At 45.2% G+C, this 20,215-nt stretch overlaps 2 protein-coding genes across 2 annotated transcripts in view; one reads left to right on the forward strand and one right to left on the reverse strand.

Moving 5' to 3' along the window:
- Nucleotides 1-7,465: 7,465 nt before the first annotated feature.
- Nucleotides 7,466-20,215, forward strand: part of T265_14143 (hypothetical protein) — a gene marked incomplete at both ends in the record, with an annotated part of 30,722 nt that continues 17,972 nt past the window's right edge. Inside the window, 8 exons of the mRNA XM_009172212.1 lie at nt 7,466-7,669; nt 7,710-7,823; nt 7,864-7,951; nt 7,992-8,057; nt 8,103-8,148; nt 14,872-15,013; nt 16,722-16,806; nt 18,287-18,477. Of these exons, the coding sequence (XP_009170476.1) occupies nt 7,466-7,669; nt 7,710-7,823; nt 7,864-7,951; nt 7,992-8,057; nt 8,103-8,148; nt 14,872-15,013; nt 16,722-16,806; nt 18,287-18,477 (936 nt within the window). The remainder of the gene's footprint in view (nt 7,670-7,709; nt 7,824-7,863; nt 7,952-7,991; nt 8,058-8,102; nt 8,149-14,871; nt 15,014-16,721; nt 16,807-18,286; nt 18,478-20,215) is intronic.
- T265_06809 (hypothetical protein) overlaps nt 15,263-20,215 on the reverse strand; it is a gene marked incomplete at both ends in the record, with an annotated part of 5,481 nt that continues 528 nt past the window's right edge. Inside the window, 2 exons of the mRNA XM_009172183.1 lie at nt 15,263-15,400; nt 19,756-20,176. Of these exons, the coding sequence (XP_009170447.1) occupies nt 15,263-15,400; nt 19,756-20,176 (559 nt within the window). The remainder of the gene's footprint in view (nt 15,401-19,755; nt 20,177-20,215) is intronic.

Below are 20,215 nucleotides of genomic sequence, written 5' to 3' on the forward strand. Positions count from 1 at the left end.
TACCAGGTGTGCATTTCGACAAAGTCAGAAATAAGTCTGAATAAAAGGAGTATCTGTACGCTAAGTAGACGGATTGGATGCAGCCGTAATTGGGATTGATCCGGTGGACCGGCCTTCTTTGGTGTATGAACACCCAGGGAATTCAAACTAAAAATAGGCAATAAGGGGCACCATGGAAGATAATAATTACAGAGGTGCAACGCTGCAACCATTCATAAAAATCTATCTGTTTCACACCAAGTAATGTGCGTACAACAATAACAGATTGCACTTAACAAATCTCCACGGTCTTATACACAGGGTCCACGAGTTTGATCAGGTGATCCCGGTCGAGTTTGTTCTTGGTATTCAGCGGCTCCAGTTCATATAATAAGCACGGGTGGGAAGGGTTTTAGCGCTATGTGGAACTTTTCCTTGAATCCTTAAAGCTGCTTTTGCGCGGAGCATTGAGGCATGTAGAACCTGTCCGAATGCATTTGAATGGCACACAATATGAGCCCGTCATTGACATGTGTTAGATCATCCATGAATATGAGCGCATTCTTCAGTCGGGAACGGTTTGCTGTGAATTCGTGTTGCACCTGGGATATCAATTTGTCGAATTTCTGAAAATAATCCCGGAATACTTGGAACCTACTGAGGCCCTTAAACCTCGCCATTCACAGTGGGGAAGCCGTCAGGCGCCCGGGCCAGAAGAACCAAATTGCGATCCGACGCTTAAGCAATCAATCAACTTGGCAACTGCCGGCGGTGATGAAGATTTTTAAAAGCCAAGAGAGCATGACAAACGATAATAAGGGTTCACCTAACGCTCCTCGTTTCTCCCCCCGCCTGTTCACAATAAAGCTCTTGTGTCCCCTGTTGGCGGGACTAAGGCATTAGAGCTGACATGGCAGTTATTTACGACACCAGTTTTGTAAACTGGTGTATGAAACTATCCTTTTCAAGCCTAACTATGACCGCTTGCAAAAAGCGAGTGATGAAACACCGAGTAATGCTTGATGGAGCTGAAAAACGTTCCCTTCATGATTCCCGGATGATCTTCATCTGCCCTCATGTGGCTGAGGACTACCGTCTCGTGTAGAATTGAATGACGAATAATCGTTCCGCTTCTACACCTTTTAGTTGCCTGGCTACCAAGCCAGTCAGACAATGCTTAAGAGATAAGATACCCAGGTCTAGATAGGACCAGTTGAAACGCGAAATGTTCGGTTCAAAATACGGACTTTTCAACTATTTTGCTCCAGTCATTGATCTGTCTTGAGTTTGTGATGCGCAGAAGTTTACAAGCATCCTCCCCATTTCTGTCCATCATTGTACAGTTGGTTTCTATTCATGGGATAAATTTTCGTTTTTCTGAAGTTTAGATTGGCGTGTCCGATTTAACGCAGTCCCACATCTTACGGGATTTCAGGTCGCCCTCCGAGCCTCCCGCGTTTCCGTTTCAATAGTTTTGACGTTCTTTCTGACAGGAACTTTCCTCTGGACAGCATTTTGGTTGTTCGAATGTATACTAGTTTCTTAAGGCGAAAACTGCATCGTCGCAGCGAATTTTTTTCGGTGCTCTCATAAGTATCTTTCATGAAAGCCTGTCCCAATTCAGGATGACGATGGAAAATACATTCTATTGGGGAATATGCATGTAAGGTTCAGGACCCTATAGTTGCGATCACGGATGGTCACCATGAACAGGCCAACTGTTGAACTTCAGAAAGCCTATTGAGGAGTCCACTGCAGTCCATGGGCATGCACCCCAACATTGTGTCCGTCGAATCCGATGGCGACAGGAAGGTAGGTAGTGAGCCACCGGAGAGGTCGGTAAAATCAGCCGTTCTAGCTGGATTTCACGCACGGTTTTGGAAGTGAAGTTCGCAGCTTACTTCTACGCTTACGGCTTCTGTGAATCCAAAGTTTACGAAACCCCTGTGAGATTTCGTTCAACGGCTTCGGGCCAAAAATTTTTTTCTGCGGAACACAGACGGGCTCGTTGTCGTAGACAGCTGAACATTGGGTTTGGTGAGCAGCCCCCTCACTGGCTTATAAAACTGCGGTGGCTTCGAGGAATGCACTCATCTCCCAGTCAGGTTGGTACCTAATTATTTCGAGCGCGTGGTGTGACCTTCCACAGTAAACATAACTAACATGAAGTGTCAAGGTTATCGGATTCATAGAATTGGTCTTAAAAACTATGAATGGTGGCTGCATCCACGATGAAAATGGCCGGCTTTTACAGGTATGAGGTCATTAGATACGTATTTTCGGATAGATTGCGTGTATTGGGTTTCTTCTGGCCCAATTCCTGAAGCGTAATGACAACAGCTAGCTCTGTGTACCAGGCGAACAACGCATACGGGATCTACGTGGTGGCTAAGCGTCACAATGGTTTATAACCGATCAAATAGTGGATCGTCAGCGCTTTCCGGCTTGGCTGACAGAAGTTATCTTGAAATTCATCTTATGGATGGGGGCTCTGCACTTTTCTTCCTTTAGAAGAATGCGGCGATGATTCCATATGTTAACTAGCCTGTGGAAAATGTTCACCTGCCCAGGTATGGACGCCTTGGCAATATCCCAGCCCATGCGCAACCATGAACTGAACATATGCAAATAAACTCACGCCACATAAGCCGTCGCGTGGTGCCATTAGTCGGAATGGCCTTACTCGCTGCATGCAGCAGGGCAGGTAAACGAAAGCATGCTACTTCTGACGCCTCCCTTTTTCTATTTTACATAGTTTCTCCCCTCCCCCGCCCCATTAATATTTCTACCCGTGTAGGCGCAGCACTTGAGATTGATGGATCCGTTCGTCCTGTAACGGTTTTGCAAGCACAATCTGCGCGTCATCCAGCGCCAACATCCTCAGGCATCTCGAAATCAATCTTCAAGTCTCAACGCCCAGCATACCTGGCCTTCTTCAATGTCCGCATGCTGAAGCAAGCAGGACAAAAAGCTGCTCTCGCTCTCACACTGGACCCGCTTGGCACTCATGTGTGCTGTGTATCGGAAACTAAAACTCAAGACGCACGCACAGTAGTTAAGCTAGCCGCTCCATCACTTACCACTTGCTTCCGGCTGTGCACCCCTGGCGATCCAGAGACTACCGTGGCAAGATGTACAGAGGTCTTAGGTCACCGGGAAAAAGGATTCTTGCTTGACTGGATACCCGTTGATAGTTGCCTCCGCGCGGTTCGTCTGGTAACGTGTGTGTGGGTCTCACGGGGAAAAAGTTTATCTGTGCCTTTTTGTCGTGTCTGCTTTTGCCTCAACTGACTGTAGCTCTAACAACATCGTGGACAATATTTTGGCACTCTGAGTGACCTCTCGTGGCAAGCTAGGAGCTTAGATATCGTTGTGGTTTCCCGAGATCTTAACGCACAATTGGGCAGGCTAAGAGCATCTGAGACTCGGCTGGATGGCCGACACGGACTAAGAAAAATTGTGGACGAATTTGAAGCTGTGTGATGACCTCAGTGTGTTCAATGCAGTACTCAATTCCGAAATGGCCGAAGTCGTCTGATCACACTGTACTCTCCAACAGCGTACCAATGGTAGCTGCCAATTCACTAGCCTCCTTCGAGACCCGCCTTTAACGGCGGCCATTCTCTTCCTGCTTGTCCGGCTTGACTAAGCTTTTTTGCTGACCCGGCTTTGAATTATGAATTCTTCGTGGGTTTCCACTCGTTTTAAACTTTTACCGTTTGTATTTCTTATATAGCAACGCTTTAAAATACGGATAATAAAAAACCTATCTTCTGTAAAATAATTACAAAATAAATATATATATACGTGGGACACTGATATTGTTTTGCAGCGCCGATGGCATACTTCGACCTGCAAAGCTGTAACCACATTTTCAGCACATACCCCATTGTTCTCTTTTGGTTTTTTTGTTCTCCACAAGTAACGATTACTTATCTCATGGTAAGGTTAAGTCTTTTAGCTTGCCCCTCCAGTTGTGACGTTGTCCGCTACGTTCACGATATAACGGCCGATCAGGCCTTAAATGGTATGCTGACTGCAAGTTGGGAAATGGACCTTTGTTTGACATCATACATACACTTTATTCTTCCCCATGAGACAAAACCGCTTGAGGGTTACGCACTAGTCCAGGGTCACTTTAACCATGACGTCCTTTTCGGAGTTGTTTAGAAGCTGAAGTATATCAGTTCAATAAGGTATGAAACTGCCGTGCCTATTTCGATGACACCCGCAATACTTCCATTCCTGCTTTCAACTGTGCCCTCTCAACGAAAAGTTTCTTCACCTACTGATATAGAAAATTATACCTGGTCCCAGCCAGATCTGAGTTTGTTCTAACCTGCTGAGGCTTCTTTCAACTTGTGTTCCGCATAAAGCAACAACTTTTTGCAGTCCGATCCAATGCGTCATCACCATATCGTGCACCCAAGGAGATCTTACATCCGCTTCCGCTCCCACGGCGACAGTTTTGAGTCTATACTGTTTCACAGGTACCTAATACAATTAATTCGTATTGCTAATTCTTAGACTATCCATAGACCCAACCGTCAAAGGCCATTTCGCCTCAGTGATGGCTTTAGTTTTCAATCCAAACTGTCCGCTAGGATCACTGCATTACCGCAGCCTCACCAGACCCACTGTTTTTGTTCCTCATCTTCCGCAATTTGCAGTGTCATTATTAACCTGCCAAGCAAAGCCTTTAAGTTATGTATTACGTTGCTGTGAGAATTAAGTTTNCCACACCACGGTAAGGTCCAGTCTCTTCGTGACGGACAAAGAACTTAGTATGTTCACAGACTCCCGGGAGCATTCCCTAATGGGCAAGCGTGTCAAGGAGATCAGGCCAATCAACCGAGTCGAATTCGCCTTGGAAATCCGGAAATACTAATATTGTGGGTCGTTAAACGTATGCCGTTCTGGCACCTGATGGAATGTGAAATTTTGGTCAACGCAACTCTTAACAGGCCGGAATCCCGCTTACCGCACTCCTGTCAGTGTTTTGCAAGCCATCATAAGGCGATGAAGAACAAGTGGTGCTAATAATCTCGTTACAACCGGGGGTAATCTAATCCATCTGTGGTTACTGAACTCATCACGAGCCCCTTTTTTGAAAATGGGCACTATCACCGGTTCCCCCCAGTTGTCTGCAATAGTTTTCTGTTACCAAATGCATGCAAACAAATCTGACAAACGCTGGCTGAGAATTTCATCCCCGTCTTTGAACAATGCGGGTAGGATGTCAAATGGACGAGAAGCTCGGTGGCGTAAATCTCCGAGGCCGTCGGAGGCTGTACGCTCACCTTTCACGGTTCTACGTCAACTGTAGGCTCCAGATGGATGGTAGCCAGTGGCCACGGCAGCTGTTGCTCGAAGTATTGAGCCCAATGGTGGTGGTTTTCTTTATTCAGGATAGTTACTCCATTCTGATCCTTGATGGTTTCACTAACAGGAGTTTACCGGGAACCGGTCTCACGAACCAACTGAAATAATCTTCTGGCATTACCGGCTTCCTGGGCCTTTTCTATTTCCTTGGCTTTCTGTGTCCACCAAACTTCGCATTCGGTTCGCACGCTCACTTTCACTTGACGTCTGGTAATTCGTCGCGTCAAGTCATGTTCGGGACCGGCTGGGATGTTTCCCCAAAATTTAAGCAGTGCCACTGTTCAGTCTGATATCTAATGTTTGAGTGGGCCTGCAAGCGCCGTGCCACAAGCGAAGCTCCCAGCACTGCGCAAAGAGGTGGTGATCTCGTCCCAGTATGAATTCACATTTGATGGTGGAACATTTGGAAGAGACTCTAGTAGAGGATTCTCCACAGACGTTGCCAGACGAACCGCGCGGAGGCAACTATCAACGGGTATCCAGTCAAGCAAGAATCCTTTTTCCCGGTGACCTAAGACCTCTGTACATCTTGCCACGGTAGTCTCTGGATCGCCAGGGGTGCACAGCCGGAAGCAAGTGGTAAGTGATGGAGCGGCTAGCTTAACTACTGTGCGTGCGTCTTGAGTTTTAGTTTCCGATACACAGCACACATGAGTGCCAAGCGGGTCCAGTGTGAGAGCGAGAGCAGCTTTTTGTCCTGCTTGCTTCAGCATGCGGACATTGAAGAAGGCCAGGTATGCTGGGCGTTGAGACTTGAAGATTGATTTCGAGATGCCTGAGGATGTTGGCGCTGGATGACGCGCAGATTGTGCTTGCAAAACCGTTACAGGACGAACGGATCCATCAATCTCAAGTGCTGCGCCTACACGGGTAGAGATATTAATGGGGCGGGGGAGGGGAGAAACTATGTAAAATAGAAAAAGGGAGGCGTCAGCAGTAGCATGCTTTCGTTTACCTGCCCTGCTGCATGCAGCGAGTAAGGCGACCCCGACTAATGGCACCACGCGACGGCTTATGTGGCGTGAGTTTATTTGCATATGTTCAGTTCATGGTTGCGCATGGGCTGGGATATTGGTGGGTGTTTGGCTCAAAATCCTAACCAGAAAGCAGCGGATATGCAAGTACATTGCCGTTCTTACTAAACACGTCGCCACATATGCTCCAACCCTCAACCTGGAGGACATGGAGACTGTGTTCGTCAGACCTCCAACCGTTGACCAACCGGGCATGAGAGACTGCAAGTGCCGCGCAGACACCCGAGCATAGCTCAATGGGTTGCTGAGGTACACCAAATCGTTACACTTGGCGGGTCGTTTAACCGGGTGAGCAGTCACACTTTATGACTATGAAACGTGATGACAAACTCTGCAGGGTATGGCACGTAGCTGATACCCTTGCGGACGTTGCTGTCACATAGGACTGTCTGGCAAATGCTTCCGTATCATATGGTGGACTTGTGTTTTCGACACGCATTTCCCCAACCTGGTGCTCAGATGTTTTTTCCGAATGGTTTTCGAACGTGTGTGCTCTCTGCCGATGACCGTTTTTCCTAGGACCGTAAGGCTTTAATGATAAATCCCTAACCCCGCTTCTTTTCAGGCTTACTCCCTGGTTGTCTCAGTTAAACACTAGTTCGTATCATTGGTTTTATGTGCATCATGATGATGTTAATGAACCTATTTCGCAGCATCCATTGTTCTTTTCAAAACTCAACCAGGCGAGTTCGTGTAACACTTGCATTTGTCTCTTTTTACTCTCGAATTCCTTACTTTTGGAATCCTAGTTGGTTTGTTCGATGGTGTTTTATGCGTCGAATGGTTGCATAAGTAGCATATTGGTGTGGTTTAAACACCAGCTCAGCCTGATAAAACACAGCATGGCCCAACTTCTAGAATGCAACCCTGAATTGTTACAAATCGTCGGATATATAAAGGGTTTTTCCTTCTTATTGTTTGGCGCACAAAAAAGAACGCAAAATGCCTCAATGATCATGATTTCGAAAGTCGGCTTGATTTGTTGTTTGAAATGCACCGTTAAACTACTTTTCATTTGTTTCAGATTCTAACTCCGTCTCCTGTTCAGGAATCTTTTCTTTTGAACTACCATGTCACAAAGTGCAGCCCTATTTGGTAGACCCCAACAACCACAAACAAAACACCTATTGCAATTCAAAGCTGGGAAGATGACCATAAATAACGAGAATTGGGTTCATGCGGATCCTCGCAAAGGTTGGGTTTATGTTTACCAATCCGGTGATGGCAAACTCCATTTCTGCTGGATCGACCGCAAAACTTGCCTCGTAGAGGACGTTAGTTTTCCACATTAACCATAGCTTTGTCTTTCCATAGAATTTCATCATTAATGCTCAGCAAGCTGAGTTCAAACGAGTGCCTCAATGCACCACAGGCAGGGTGTATTTACTCAAGGTGAAAAATGCCAAACCATTTTTTGTGTGGATGCAGGTCCGCCTCATTATCTTTTATCTGATGTTTTTCTCCAAAGGAACCCAATGGAAAGAACGACAGCAGCATCTGTTCAAGAATTAACGACTTTATAGCTTCTCCTCCCACTCAATTCACTCCACCTGCGAGTAATTCATGTGCTTACATTTGTTTGAGTTTTAACTACAGGTGATTGGCTCAGTAATTTTGGTGGATTCAATCAATTTTCACAGAATGATCTCTTGGCACTCCTCAGTAAGTAGTAAACCAGACGAATGTAGCTTTATTCTCTTCATGTAGCAATGGGCGTTGGCCTTGGCAGTGGACTTTCTTCTGAATCGGATGTGTAAGTATTTTGTTTCTTGCATAGTTGCGTTGGGTTCACTACGTTTTTTTTATATACTCGCTATAATAGAATGTGTCCGTGACGAGTGTGTCAACATCACTGTGTTAGCGCTTCCGTGTCAGCAATCCCAGCGTGCATAGCTTTGTCCTATTATCCCCTGAAGTTACCAAACTTTCACAACTGACACTTCAGTGTTTACTTTCTAGTCGAATAGCCGAAGGTAGACCAGTCTCAGGCTTCCGATAGTCCAAATTGATGGTGGCGGTCAATGTTCTATTTGGTCTGTAACTTCGGCATACAAATGACCGCTTTTCGTTAGGTTTCAGCTTACGTTCGACCTAGGTCGGTCCGCTTTTTGACAGGAAACCTAAAAAACATGGCTCATCCGGTCAGGATAGAGTAATGAAAAATCCGTTTTAGCCCTGTCACCATATACCATATTGAAGTAGGTCGTTGCCTGTCGGGATCGATTCTAAGTTGAGGTGATTTCCCTTATTCATCTTAACGAGATCGCGTATGCTAAAATAAATGAACATGGTTAAATTCTTCTAGAAGTCAAAAGACAGTGGTGCTGCTTACCTTGTTTCTCTAGGGATTAGGACAGTTCAAAGAGAAGGTACTACACAGGTTGTACGATTCCGATTCTGGTTGGTGGGGGACACGTCCAAACCATGGTAACCGGGGCTATCTCAGTAATTTGGAAGAGCATAAATAAAGCAACATTTTGTGACACCGCCACTTGATTATCCATCATTCCAACACACCCAGTAGTAGTTACTATGAGGACCAGTGGTCAAGTACTTCGAGTATTCGGAAATCATCAGCTCGGAGGGGCCGTGTCTCACACGCGTATTTGAGCGGCTGGTTTATTAGCGCTCCTTGGAGCGGTTGGCAGCCCTGTAAACTCAACTTTGTATGTATGAACATTTGTTTCTCACAGTGCTCGGCCTTTTGGGAGGCTGATGGTGTCCATGTACCTAAAAAATCGGTTCGGTTTTGGGCTGTCCATTAACAGTAATCGGGATGGATTGAACGTTTGTGCTTGTGTTCAAGGATTTTCTCTCTCCCACATTTATTTCTGGTGTGATTGGGGTTGGCTGCATCTCAGGACAGTGACGTCATCGATGTGACCAAGGCATATGATCCACGTGGTAAGGCTTAACTCTCATCCCGAAAAATCTCTTGTGTCATGCGGAATTTACCACTTGGCTTCGGAAATGAAAAGGCTTGAGTTAAAGCGGTAGGCCTTTTTGAACACCAAATAAACCAATAACTGTTACCTCTTGCTCATTTACTCGAATGCAGGCTTTTATGCTGTAATAGTAGGCTCTAATGAAATTCAGCATCTCGTTTGTTGTGTTATCAACTGTCAAGCTGAATCGTGGATTCTGTTGGCTCAATCAAACAAAACATTAAATCAATAAAGCAAAGGCTGGCTAACTCCTGGCACTTGTAGTGTCCCTAAGCACAGTGTGGTGTTAATATTTAGTCACCACAAATTCTTCGCATCTTATATTTGACTGTCTCGCCTCTCCGAGACGATGGAATAATAGCGTGAGAAGTTTTTGCTGTAATAGTTGTCAAGTTTTTACCCTAGCAGTTGTGATATACCGTTCTGTCACTTTTAAATTATTGAAGGTGGCGCAAATGCACCCCTTCCCACTGGATACCTATGCGTTCCATATTGGTAGGAAAGGCTTGTAAATAGGTTCGAGTATTGAAGTTAGCGAATGCTTTGGATTTCCGCTGGAATACCGTCTTCCTCTGGAGAATTTTCGTCATGGCAGCAAGAGGATGCACTGGAGAGCTAAAATCGTTTGCCCGAACCGGCCGTTTCAGACGTACGACTCACGCTTATCGCTGGTCCCGCTAATATTGTAACACTTAAATTCTGGAAGTGAGACATCAGTGTTGGAGGACTAAGCCCGATTTAGACCTGACAGGTGATACTGTGATCATATCTTCACATTGACTCAATCGCTTTGGCAGTGCTGCGGATACTGCCGACAAATCGCCATGGCCTGTTTCAACAAAAGCGCTTCGACTCTGGACAGACGGACTGTTTTAGGTGCATTTGGTCAGAGGGGGATTCTGGTGATGGAAAAATTACTCACGCTCCTTGTTGCCATTTCTCTAATTGTTTTGGGATGTACGGTGAACTATCGAAAAGCTTCCTCACAGTCAATGGAGTTCATCGGGTCTGTTTCCTTTCCTATGATTAATTTTGTTTTCGATGTTATCTTGGAGCCACATTCCAAATGGCCGTGAATCTAGGTACAGAAATCACGTTTTGGGAGAAATTGTTCGACTTGGAGTATGCAGACATCATTTCGTTTGACGATTGTTTCTCTACACAAGCCACTCTGAACAAAGTCTCTGGGGCGTTTCGTATGCGTTTTTCACCTTCAAATTGTCATATCTTTCATCAGGACTTCCCGAGTTTGCTTTTCGGGCTGTTTGTATGGGCAGCTTCATAGGCCATGACTCTATCGTAACGGAGGAAGTCAATGAGTACATGCAGCGTTCGCCAGCTTGAGTCGTTTTTGGCATCAGAAACGAATTCCCCTGAAGCTAAAGGGTTGTATATACAACGCAACTGTAAAGATACCCCTATTTGTGGTTTCGATCCCAGCGTCCTAGATGTCTCGAAACTTTTGACTGGTATATCCGTAGGTTATAGAGTTAGCCAATTATAAACCGTACTCAACAAGGTACGAGTCAGAATCTGTAGAGCAGCAAAATGAATATACCAGGTTAAGGTTCCTCGAACATGTACTACGTATAACCAAAAAAGCGTTTTGTTTCCCAAGCTACTCGGTGAAGGGTTGGTGGAGAACAGTCTAAGACAGCAACGTGAATTGAAAGCGGCTACAGTCAAACTGGATTGTGTGTAGTCTTCCTATCTTCCTGGTTGGAACCTATGTGATCTTTCTTGGATATGTCTGGAAACCCACAAGATATGTTATACTGTCGGTCCCAGTGGTGCGCATGTTCTCACTTTGTATGCAGACCGCCTATCTAAAGATCACGTATTGTGCGCTGGGTTTGTTTCGAGTGAGGTACGCGAAGTGAGCCGAGCCGGTCCCTTACCGCAGCTTAATGTTCGGGTGTATTCATTTCGGTGCTGCTGTACGGTGTAGGAATCTTGTTTTTTTTCCACTTTCCTTTCCTTCTTTCCTCAGTCTGTATGGCAGTTAGCTACCAAATACGTATGTGTATGTACATGCTATCACTGATAACGGTAGCTAGAAGAGTCGTTATCGATTATTTATGGCATGATTGCCGAACCCGCTTCCTCACTTGTACACGTTTTTTTTCCCTTTCCACGGCTTTCTTTCCTCAGTCTGTATGGCAGTTAGCTACCAAATACGTATGTGTATGTACATGCTATCACTGATAACGGTAGCTAGAAGAGTCGTTATCGATTATTTATGGCATGATTGCCGAACCCGCTTCCTCACTTGTACACGAGATCACTTTCTTCATAGCTATACGAACGATATGGCCGACATTAGTCGAAGTGGAGCTGCAACAGTACACTTGATGTAGCCTCATAATTGTTGGATGGCATGTAAGCTCCAGGAAGTAGTAGAAACAAGACTCTTCCACCCTGACTAAAAGCTGCCACAGTGACTTGGTGGACGGGCTTGAGTACTGCAATGAGCCTTCGAGCTATACTGACCGGGACTCTGTCCCCCAAGCTGCCAGGAAAATTAAATGGAGGACGAGCACTGCGCGTCCGTAGTAAGAATAACCATAATAACAGGCTACTGTCCTGTGTGATAAGACTGTCAAGACATGTGTTCTACCCAGGTGTATTCATATTTACGGAAGCAGAGATGCTGCCTCCACCTGAGGAAGCACCGGTTAGCAAATGTCAGCCCTAAAAGATTCATACGCCGATTGTCCAACTGTCGGCGATGATAGCCGACAAGTTATCCAATACGATCGAAATACTTTTAAAGCCTACCAAGGGCCTGGCGCGCAGTACCACCAGGAGCTAGGCATCCATACTGCCTTTTTCGATCGTAAACGTAATTTCTACGGGCAAAGGATGCACGAAAACTCTCGGCATTTGATCATCAGTGTCTCCGAAGCATGAATCGGATCTGGTGGGAACAACGGATTAGCAATGCTGAGGTACGCTAGACGGTTTTAGAAAGAAGGATCTCTTGCGATGCAGTTATCAATAATAATCGCTCAACTGTAACACTGTCGGTGCCCATCTGATATACCCACCGAAGGAAGTAACAGGGCTGAGATTCTGTCAGACTACGTTGGCCTAGACAGGAGTCGTTGGCGCGCTAAATTTGGGATTGACCCACACGCCTTGCGGTCAGTAATCTTGCACCCTTACCCCTGGGCTGTTTCTGGCGAGCTCCTTAGGCTTTAAGGGTCGCGTTGATTAGGACCTAAACTCGTTTCAGAGGACTGTCTACTCTGCAGTGCTCTCGTCGCACACCTCTAGGCTGATTGGAAATAACCGGCAACGAAGTATGAAAGCACCAACTTTCGGATTTAAACTGATTTTTTTTAGCTTGATTAGTGAAATTTTGGGGCAATAGACAACTGGTGTCGACGTTGCATTTTGGTGAACCTGATTCTTCCGAAGTTTTACCTTATAGTAACCAGATGAACCCTTATTCAAGTTGTTTGCTCTGTCATCCAAGAAGAAATTTTCTGAATGAATGAAGGCTCTGTCCTTTATGAAGGTAGTCTCCACCGTGGGGCCAGTTGGTCGGATTAGATGAAATAGGATTCTACTTTTTCCCGTTGCAACAATTTTCCCCATTTCCTTGGACTAAGGTCCCCAACAGTGTTATCTGTCAATCAATAGGCTGTTCGATACTCGGTGCTTCGTAGATCTGTTTGCGTCATTGTGGTCGCCCAATGCAGGTATAGCTTTCCTGTGATCAGTGAGAACTACCGGTTTTGATCTTTTGTGTGTATTGGAGCTTGCCGATGATTCAAGTCAGACCGCCCAAATGTGATGAGCATGTGTTTCTCTTCTAGATCATCCCCCCAGACCATCACTATTACTATCGCAACGGTTTTCCTGGACAGCCTTTCATCCAACCCAACTCGGTATTGTTGAGATGTAGGGACAATTAAAGCTGAGAAATGAAATGGTCTTCCGTCATTCTGGGAAGCGAGCCGATATATGTGTCCGAGTGGTACCGTGGTCAGAATCAAGTTTTGTACTCCAAAAAGTATGGCAATCTTGAGTTGAAGCTCTTCTTCAACGGCAGCTGATTTCCACATGGTCCATTTGAATCCACGGCTGGTTTGCAGTTGTTGGCCTCCAACTAACACGCGTTTCTGCTAAAAGTTTGTATTGTTTACAACCGAATGTTGGGCATATAACCAAGGAAGCCGATATGCATTGTCTCTGCAGTGAGCATCGAATCGGAACCGACCACGAGAATATGTTTGTGGCGGGCTTAGTCACCCTACCTAAACACTCATACCACCTGCTAGAATGAAAATATCCGTTCTTGTCCATCGAAAAATTTGTGACGAATCTCGGTAGAAGCTTTACTTCCCAATCTCAGCTGGTGTCTGTCGGAACACATGCTGATGCAGCCCCTAAACAGCGCCCATTCATTTATCTTAAGCCAAACAACAGAACATCACAAAAACGTTCATTTGCTAGAATCCAGTCCAGCAAAGCGCATTCAAGCTTGACGTTGAGTGCATCTCTCACGCCTTTTTTACCTCGAACCATAAGATCCATTAGAATCACCAGACACCCAGTGTGCGATAAACCCTGATTCATCTTTAGAGGATTGGGGTGTATAGTCGAAGTGTGGCCTTATATGTGTTTCGGAGTTACAACGTACATAATCAATTGGAGAAACAAGTGAATGTTGACCAGTTTGACGTGAGTTTGGAGACCCTAAGTGGAACAGATACTTCGAATCAAATGGGGTTTAATATGGAAAGTTCAAAGTCAAAAAACAGTGAATTCCGGTTGCCGTGGCGAACTCTTTTCAAGGATTTTCACAATCAATCAATAGGGTTTGTTTTGCATTCATTTCTCTGGACAGAAGTTAGGTGATCGACGACTTAATGAATCAACAAGGCTGGTTTGAAGGGGTGCGAAAGAGGCCCAGTGAATGAAGATATGGAAAGGTGAATGCCACTTTTCGGTGGCTCAGACACACACAGCGCAGCTGACGTGTCTGGAGCCGCGTGGGGCTGTGTTGAGAGTTTGCCAACGGTCGTGGTCGACCGTTGAGTGATGGATGTGAGGATTTTAGGACCGATATTTTCGAACACGTGCTTCCTCGAACTAAAGCAACACTGGTGCTTCTACAGATACAGGGATTCTGGTCACCGGAAGAAAACACGTTCCTGTCGCGGCGAACAGCACGAACTTGCCCATCGTAATACGTCCTCTCATACTACAGAGACCTGACTTTGTTCATTGGATTTCTCGCTGTCACTGTAGCCCGCAGGTAACCGCTATAGATCGTACGATTGTAAAACTGCTCCACAGTAGCCGACTGTCTGTTACTGCGTTTGTAATTCGGCCTCTAATAGCGTGCGATCTCCTTTCCTGTACGCTATTTTCATGCGTAATGGACAAATTGCTCCAGTCTTGGTTTACTCATGGGGATCCGCTATGTCAATATTCTTAAGTATGTTTGTTTATCCTTGTTCTACACTTCCGTCTGCCCGGCAGCCAGTTTATCATCAACCTCCTAACTCTTTAAATTCTAGTTCCTCTGCGCAAGCCACAGCAGTAACAATCGGCCGCCATTTGAACACGGGCCATTTAGACAGCCAGACAAAACCAACGACGACACTCGGATCAGCTATAACCACTCCGCAAGTCACTGGACCAGGTTCGGTTCCTGGGGCGGTAAGTTGTTGTCCCTTCATACAAGTCGCTGATTCATTTTTATCACAAACCTTTTTCACACAACATTGTAGTAAGTTACGTCATGTGGGAATGGTCTGTCACTTGAATCGGTTAATCAGTCAAGGATGATAGCATTAGTTGTTTGATAGGTGAGTCACTGCTACAGCCACGAACCTTGTCTTGGAAATGCTAATGTAGGAAAAAGAAAGGGGTGGACAGAAGAGAGATGATAAATCATAGTAATACTCGTTAAGCCTTCCGGTGAGTAGCTGCCATGTTACCCGAAGAAAACATGAGGGCTAAGATATTACTTGGTTGTTCAAGCCTAGACAGGAGCAGTCGAGGTGCTGATGTTCGGACCTTTCGGTCAGTAAGTTCGCGCCTTAACTACTGAGCCATTTCGAACTCACAGACGAGAGATCTTGTAAATGACTTTGTTTCCCTGCTTGTGATATGTTGAGCCATTCTAGCTGTGTTCGGGTGAATGTTTGTTGGTCCCATCCAATGATCTATATCGGCTCCTGACCGATATCAGGAGCACAAGCCTGGTTATCCGTCGCCCATTTTGGCGCCTGATCTCTCGTGTGCTTATTATTAAACACTGCTACAAACGGTCCGTCCATATCGCTGTTGTTTGTATGTAGTTTGATGTTCCCGTAACCTGTCATTTGGTTAGCCTAGGTCAATGTCGTTGATGAAGCTTCGTTTGTGCGCAAGACAATAAGGTACAACTTCCAGGTTTTAGCTAGAAAGCTATAGATGTACAGAGACTAGAGGACAACAGGCCTCTTGCTGCACACCTTACGCGCAGCGCAATCACTGTTGTCTAACCGACTTTGTCGGGCTAAATGCAAATACGCATGTTTCGTTTCATTTGCTCTTTTTTTGAAATGACCGCCTAATTGACCCCATCACTGTTTCGAGAGCTCATTGACTGATTTCGTGCATACATGTCTATATATAGTTCAACACTTTTGTCAATGTCAAACGCCGTTCACTCACAGTGACTCTCCCACTATCGAATTAGTAACGATATACAAAATTCTCTGTGGAGTTTCTGATCTTTGTGGAAGTTCAAGGATGTGTATCAAACGTCATACTGACAGCCTGTAGAACTTTGATCACTATTATCCGTTTAAGCCATATAAGAGTGGTGCAGTATTTCTAACCCTTCAAGCCATTTACCTCGTATCTCGATTAACTTTGTTCTTGTGTCATTTGGCTTAATGGAAAATACGGTTTCTGAACCGTGAAACCTGAAAACTCATCCTTCAGCCTAGGTAGCAAAGGTAGGCACTCGTTCGTGCATTCATTCAACCATGTCAGTCAAGCTTTAAAGGCTGCTTTCGGGTTAAAACGGAAAAGATGGCAAACTGAAAGCTAAATGTGCTACTGCCTCCTTCCAAACGACTCTTCACGTTTCATTGGTAAGGTCCGGAAAGAATTACTACACATTTCCTATAACCGACACTGCTGTCAGAAGGGATCTCGTTGGGACTAGCGTTTACAAAACATTGGTTGCTTAATAAAAGCGCCCCATTGTCTTTATTTAATAATAATTAGTTTTTTTCATAGCTCTGCGTCGGTAAAACTGGTGACTGATCTTTCTCTCTATTGCTGAACGAGCTGTGTGGTATGGCGTGGGTCGAGAACGATTACGTCAGAGCAGTGACCTGTTATTTGTGTCTTCCTTTTCTTCCTTCTTCAGATTCCCGGGAAGAAGGGTGAAGGGGGAAAGATTCAGTTACAGGACCTGAGAAACATTTTGTCCTCGATATCCGGGCCATCCAAAAGTTGGTTTTTGATAGACTGTATTTTTTTATCAAACGATTCTAGTCAACGTGTATTTGTCTTATTACTGTGCTTCGTTTCATAGTCGATGGAATCGGAACCGTTGTTGATTTCGGGTCTCACACCCTGAGCAGACCCTGGGGTGTACTCTCGTTCCTGGTGAAATTGCTTATTTCTCGCATGATTTCTTTACGCACAGCTCGATGCTTGGCCTGACACGACTACTTCGGCCAGTTCTCACAAAGAAGAAGCACATGACTCGGGTTTCGCTCCCACCGGAGCTCACCGTTAGTTCATGTAGTCGGCTACGCACTTGTTTTACTCCGGTCATTTGGCATTGTAGGCAAAACTGTTTGCCATTACTCCCCACATTGAGTCGTCCTTTCTGAGCAGCTGATCATATTTTCTTTTGCGTGAAAGAGTTGAAGATCTTACTTTAGTTCAGGTGACTAAACAAACTCATATTAGGTGGAGTTCAAAAGTGGTGTCGTCAGTGAACTCAATATAGCTCAGTGATCAAGGTTCGAACCCAACCCTAGCATCTCGAATGCTCCTGTATAAACTTGAGAAACCCGGCAGTATCTCAGAGCTCGTGCTTCATTCGGTTGGCATAGTAGCTAGGCACCAAAGAGGTTTTATAGCCTAACGATCCATCGATCGGTTGATTGTCGTCTAAACTGCACCTTTGGGCGCATCATGTGTTCACTGAATCCCTGCATGTGTTTTTTTCATCATAGGAACGTCCAACAATTTACCCTTCCACCTCAGTTCAATGCCGTGGTTCAGTTTGACTGATGTCAGATTGTTCAGCTGGTTATCCTGTCGTCGTAGAATTTGTTTAGAAATGGAGGGGGAGATTAACAGGAGAATGGTGCCGTCCATTGACAACGTTTTTAAGTGTGATATGTAATGCTCTTTTCGTGACGGACCCTTAATTGGGACGATTAAGCCGGAACTCTGGTGTCTCAGGTCCGAGCTGACATCGTCAACATGCAACCTAATGAGTATGAACGACTATAGGTGAGGCAGGGATAATGGATGGCCATACACAGTAGTTCATCCTCGATATTAGAAACACGTATACGGTTCTGTGAATGCCTTTAGCAAGGTAAGATACGTCACTAAGACTTTTTACCTTTAGGGCTTTTGCGGAATGAGTGCCCCCTAGTGACTCGAAGGGTTCAGAGTTCAGTTTATATTAAAAGTAATTACGTCCTCATTGTCGAGCTATTGAAGCTTTTGAGGTCCTTTGGCATTCAACCCACAGGAAACAATGTACCCTTTTACACAAAAGCGATGGAGAGGTCGGATGTGACATTGAACCGCATACATACACGTCGGGAGCTCTTACATTAGCCCATACATTATCTTGTTAGAAGTATTTATGACTCTAAACAGGATGAGGTGTACAGTACTAGGATTCTAACTAACGGCCTATAGATTTTTACATACTCTGAATAATCATCATCCTCGTCCATTCAGCTTCCGAACCTCCTATTGACCTGAACGATGCTGTCAACATGGATAGCTTGCGCAGTCTTCTTGAGAAAGCAGAAGTACAGGCTAGACTGCTGCCCCATTTACCGAACCGTGATCCCGAGGCGAAACCCGTCAGTGACCTGGGGAACCTTACCGAGAATATCCGGTCATCCCAATTCAAGTCAACATTAAAGGTATCATAAGTGATGTGACCGCTATTGTGTTTGCCTGTTTCACCATGTTTCTTGGTATCTACACAACAATGAGCTCTAACGTGAAGTTCATTGGATGCATCTTTTCATTATTTTTCAGGATTTCCACACTGTCTATGTTATCTGTTTTTGGTGCAAGGTATCTCGGGAATCCACAGATTTAGTGAAACGAACTCCGACCATCGCTGACAAAACGCAAATAGCAGGTTCTACGTTTTACACCTTGTTACTTCGGTGCTGTTTTCCACGACCGACCCAATTTAGATTCGGAACCTTGCATATTCGTCGTTCTATTTATTCAGAGAAAGTGGTAATGGGACTTTAAAATACGCTCGCACAGTATCTCAGACTTCCCATTTAAGTCTCCTCTCTCTAGGATGTAGTATAGCACTGATATCCCCTGAAGTCAGCTCAACTCACAACGCATCAAACCGATGTAGCAACAGTTTCTGTACAGAACTTTCGTTTGTGATATATCCCGATGTCCCACTAGCCACCGACTCGTCAAGTACGTCTAGTCTTACCGTACTGTTTGCAAGGGGCAAATGAATCCTTAGGCAGCGTTTGTGCTGTACGTAGGAGGTGTAGCGAGATATTCGTTCAAAGCTTATTGGGATAAGCCGTCCAAACCAATTAATTACGCAAATGAGTCGCCGATAAAAGACCATTGTGCTTATTTGATTCTCGGAAAGGTTAAACATTTACTTCGCTTTACTTTGCCCCGGTCTTTTCAAGTAGCTACCAGGCCGTGGATGAAGGTGCATCTTAGTAGACTGATGAGCCCCCTGAAGAGTCACACTAGCAGGGGAGATTAATCTGATGTATTGCCATAATTTTCGTTTAAATGTACAGCTCTTTTGCGCACCAGATTCTTGTAAGCCCCCAATGGTACACCCACGTTAATGGCCTCATTTCTTTTTATTGCTTAATTACTTGCAATTAGTTGTGCCTTGTGATTCGGCCCGAAGTACTCTTCGTTAGAATAGAAATGCAGAGAGTTTGCATGGTCACCCGTTTTTGTGTGTAGCTTCACTTATGAGCTGTCAAATCAGAGCTGTTTGTCTGTGTATACCCTGGGACAGACCCGTTTCAAGCTTTCAAACTGTGCCGTCTATCTCTTGGCTTAAATGAACCATCACAGCATTACTGTTTCTGTTTTATTAACTGTTCTCCGCCACACATCAGGAAACTGGGTTGCCAAGGTGAAACATTTATGCTCCTGGACCTTAGTCTACTCGTCGCAATCAATGGGAAAAGAACGGTTTCAATTTTGTATTCCCTTTTGAAAGTATGCTTCATCATCATCATTGTCAGCTGTAATAACCGCGTACTTGTCATACAGTGGTTATAGCTGCCACAGTTTCGTTTACCGATGATTCGGGGAGGTTGGGTAGGTAGCTGCGCATTGGAGATGGGAGCTGATAAATTAGTGCGTAAATACAGCACTGTTAAGTGGGGGGTTGGGAAGGGAGCTATGCATTGAAGGCAATAGCTTGGATGCATGAGCACCACTGAGGGCGCGACTGGGCCATGTCTGACAATGTCTCTAACCATTGGCATGGCCTGTCTCGGGGTCCCCATCCAAGAAGATGGCAATGACCAGCGCAGCTGAGTTTGCTGGTAATGGCCTTCATACTTCGCTGCCAAGTCATTGTTTGACCGCCTCTGGCTCTCTTCCACCCTTCACGTGGTTGTGCGAAAAGAGCCCTTCGAGGAAGTC

This window comes from Opisthorchis viverrini (assembly GCF_000715545.1).
Source record: "Opisthorchis viverrini unplaced genomic scaffold opera_v5_149, whole genome shotgun sequence".
Taxonomy (NCBI): domain Eukaryota; kingdom Metazoa; phylum Platyhelminthes; class Trematoda; order Opisthorchiida; family Opisthorchiidae; genus Opisthorchis; species Opisthorchis viverrini.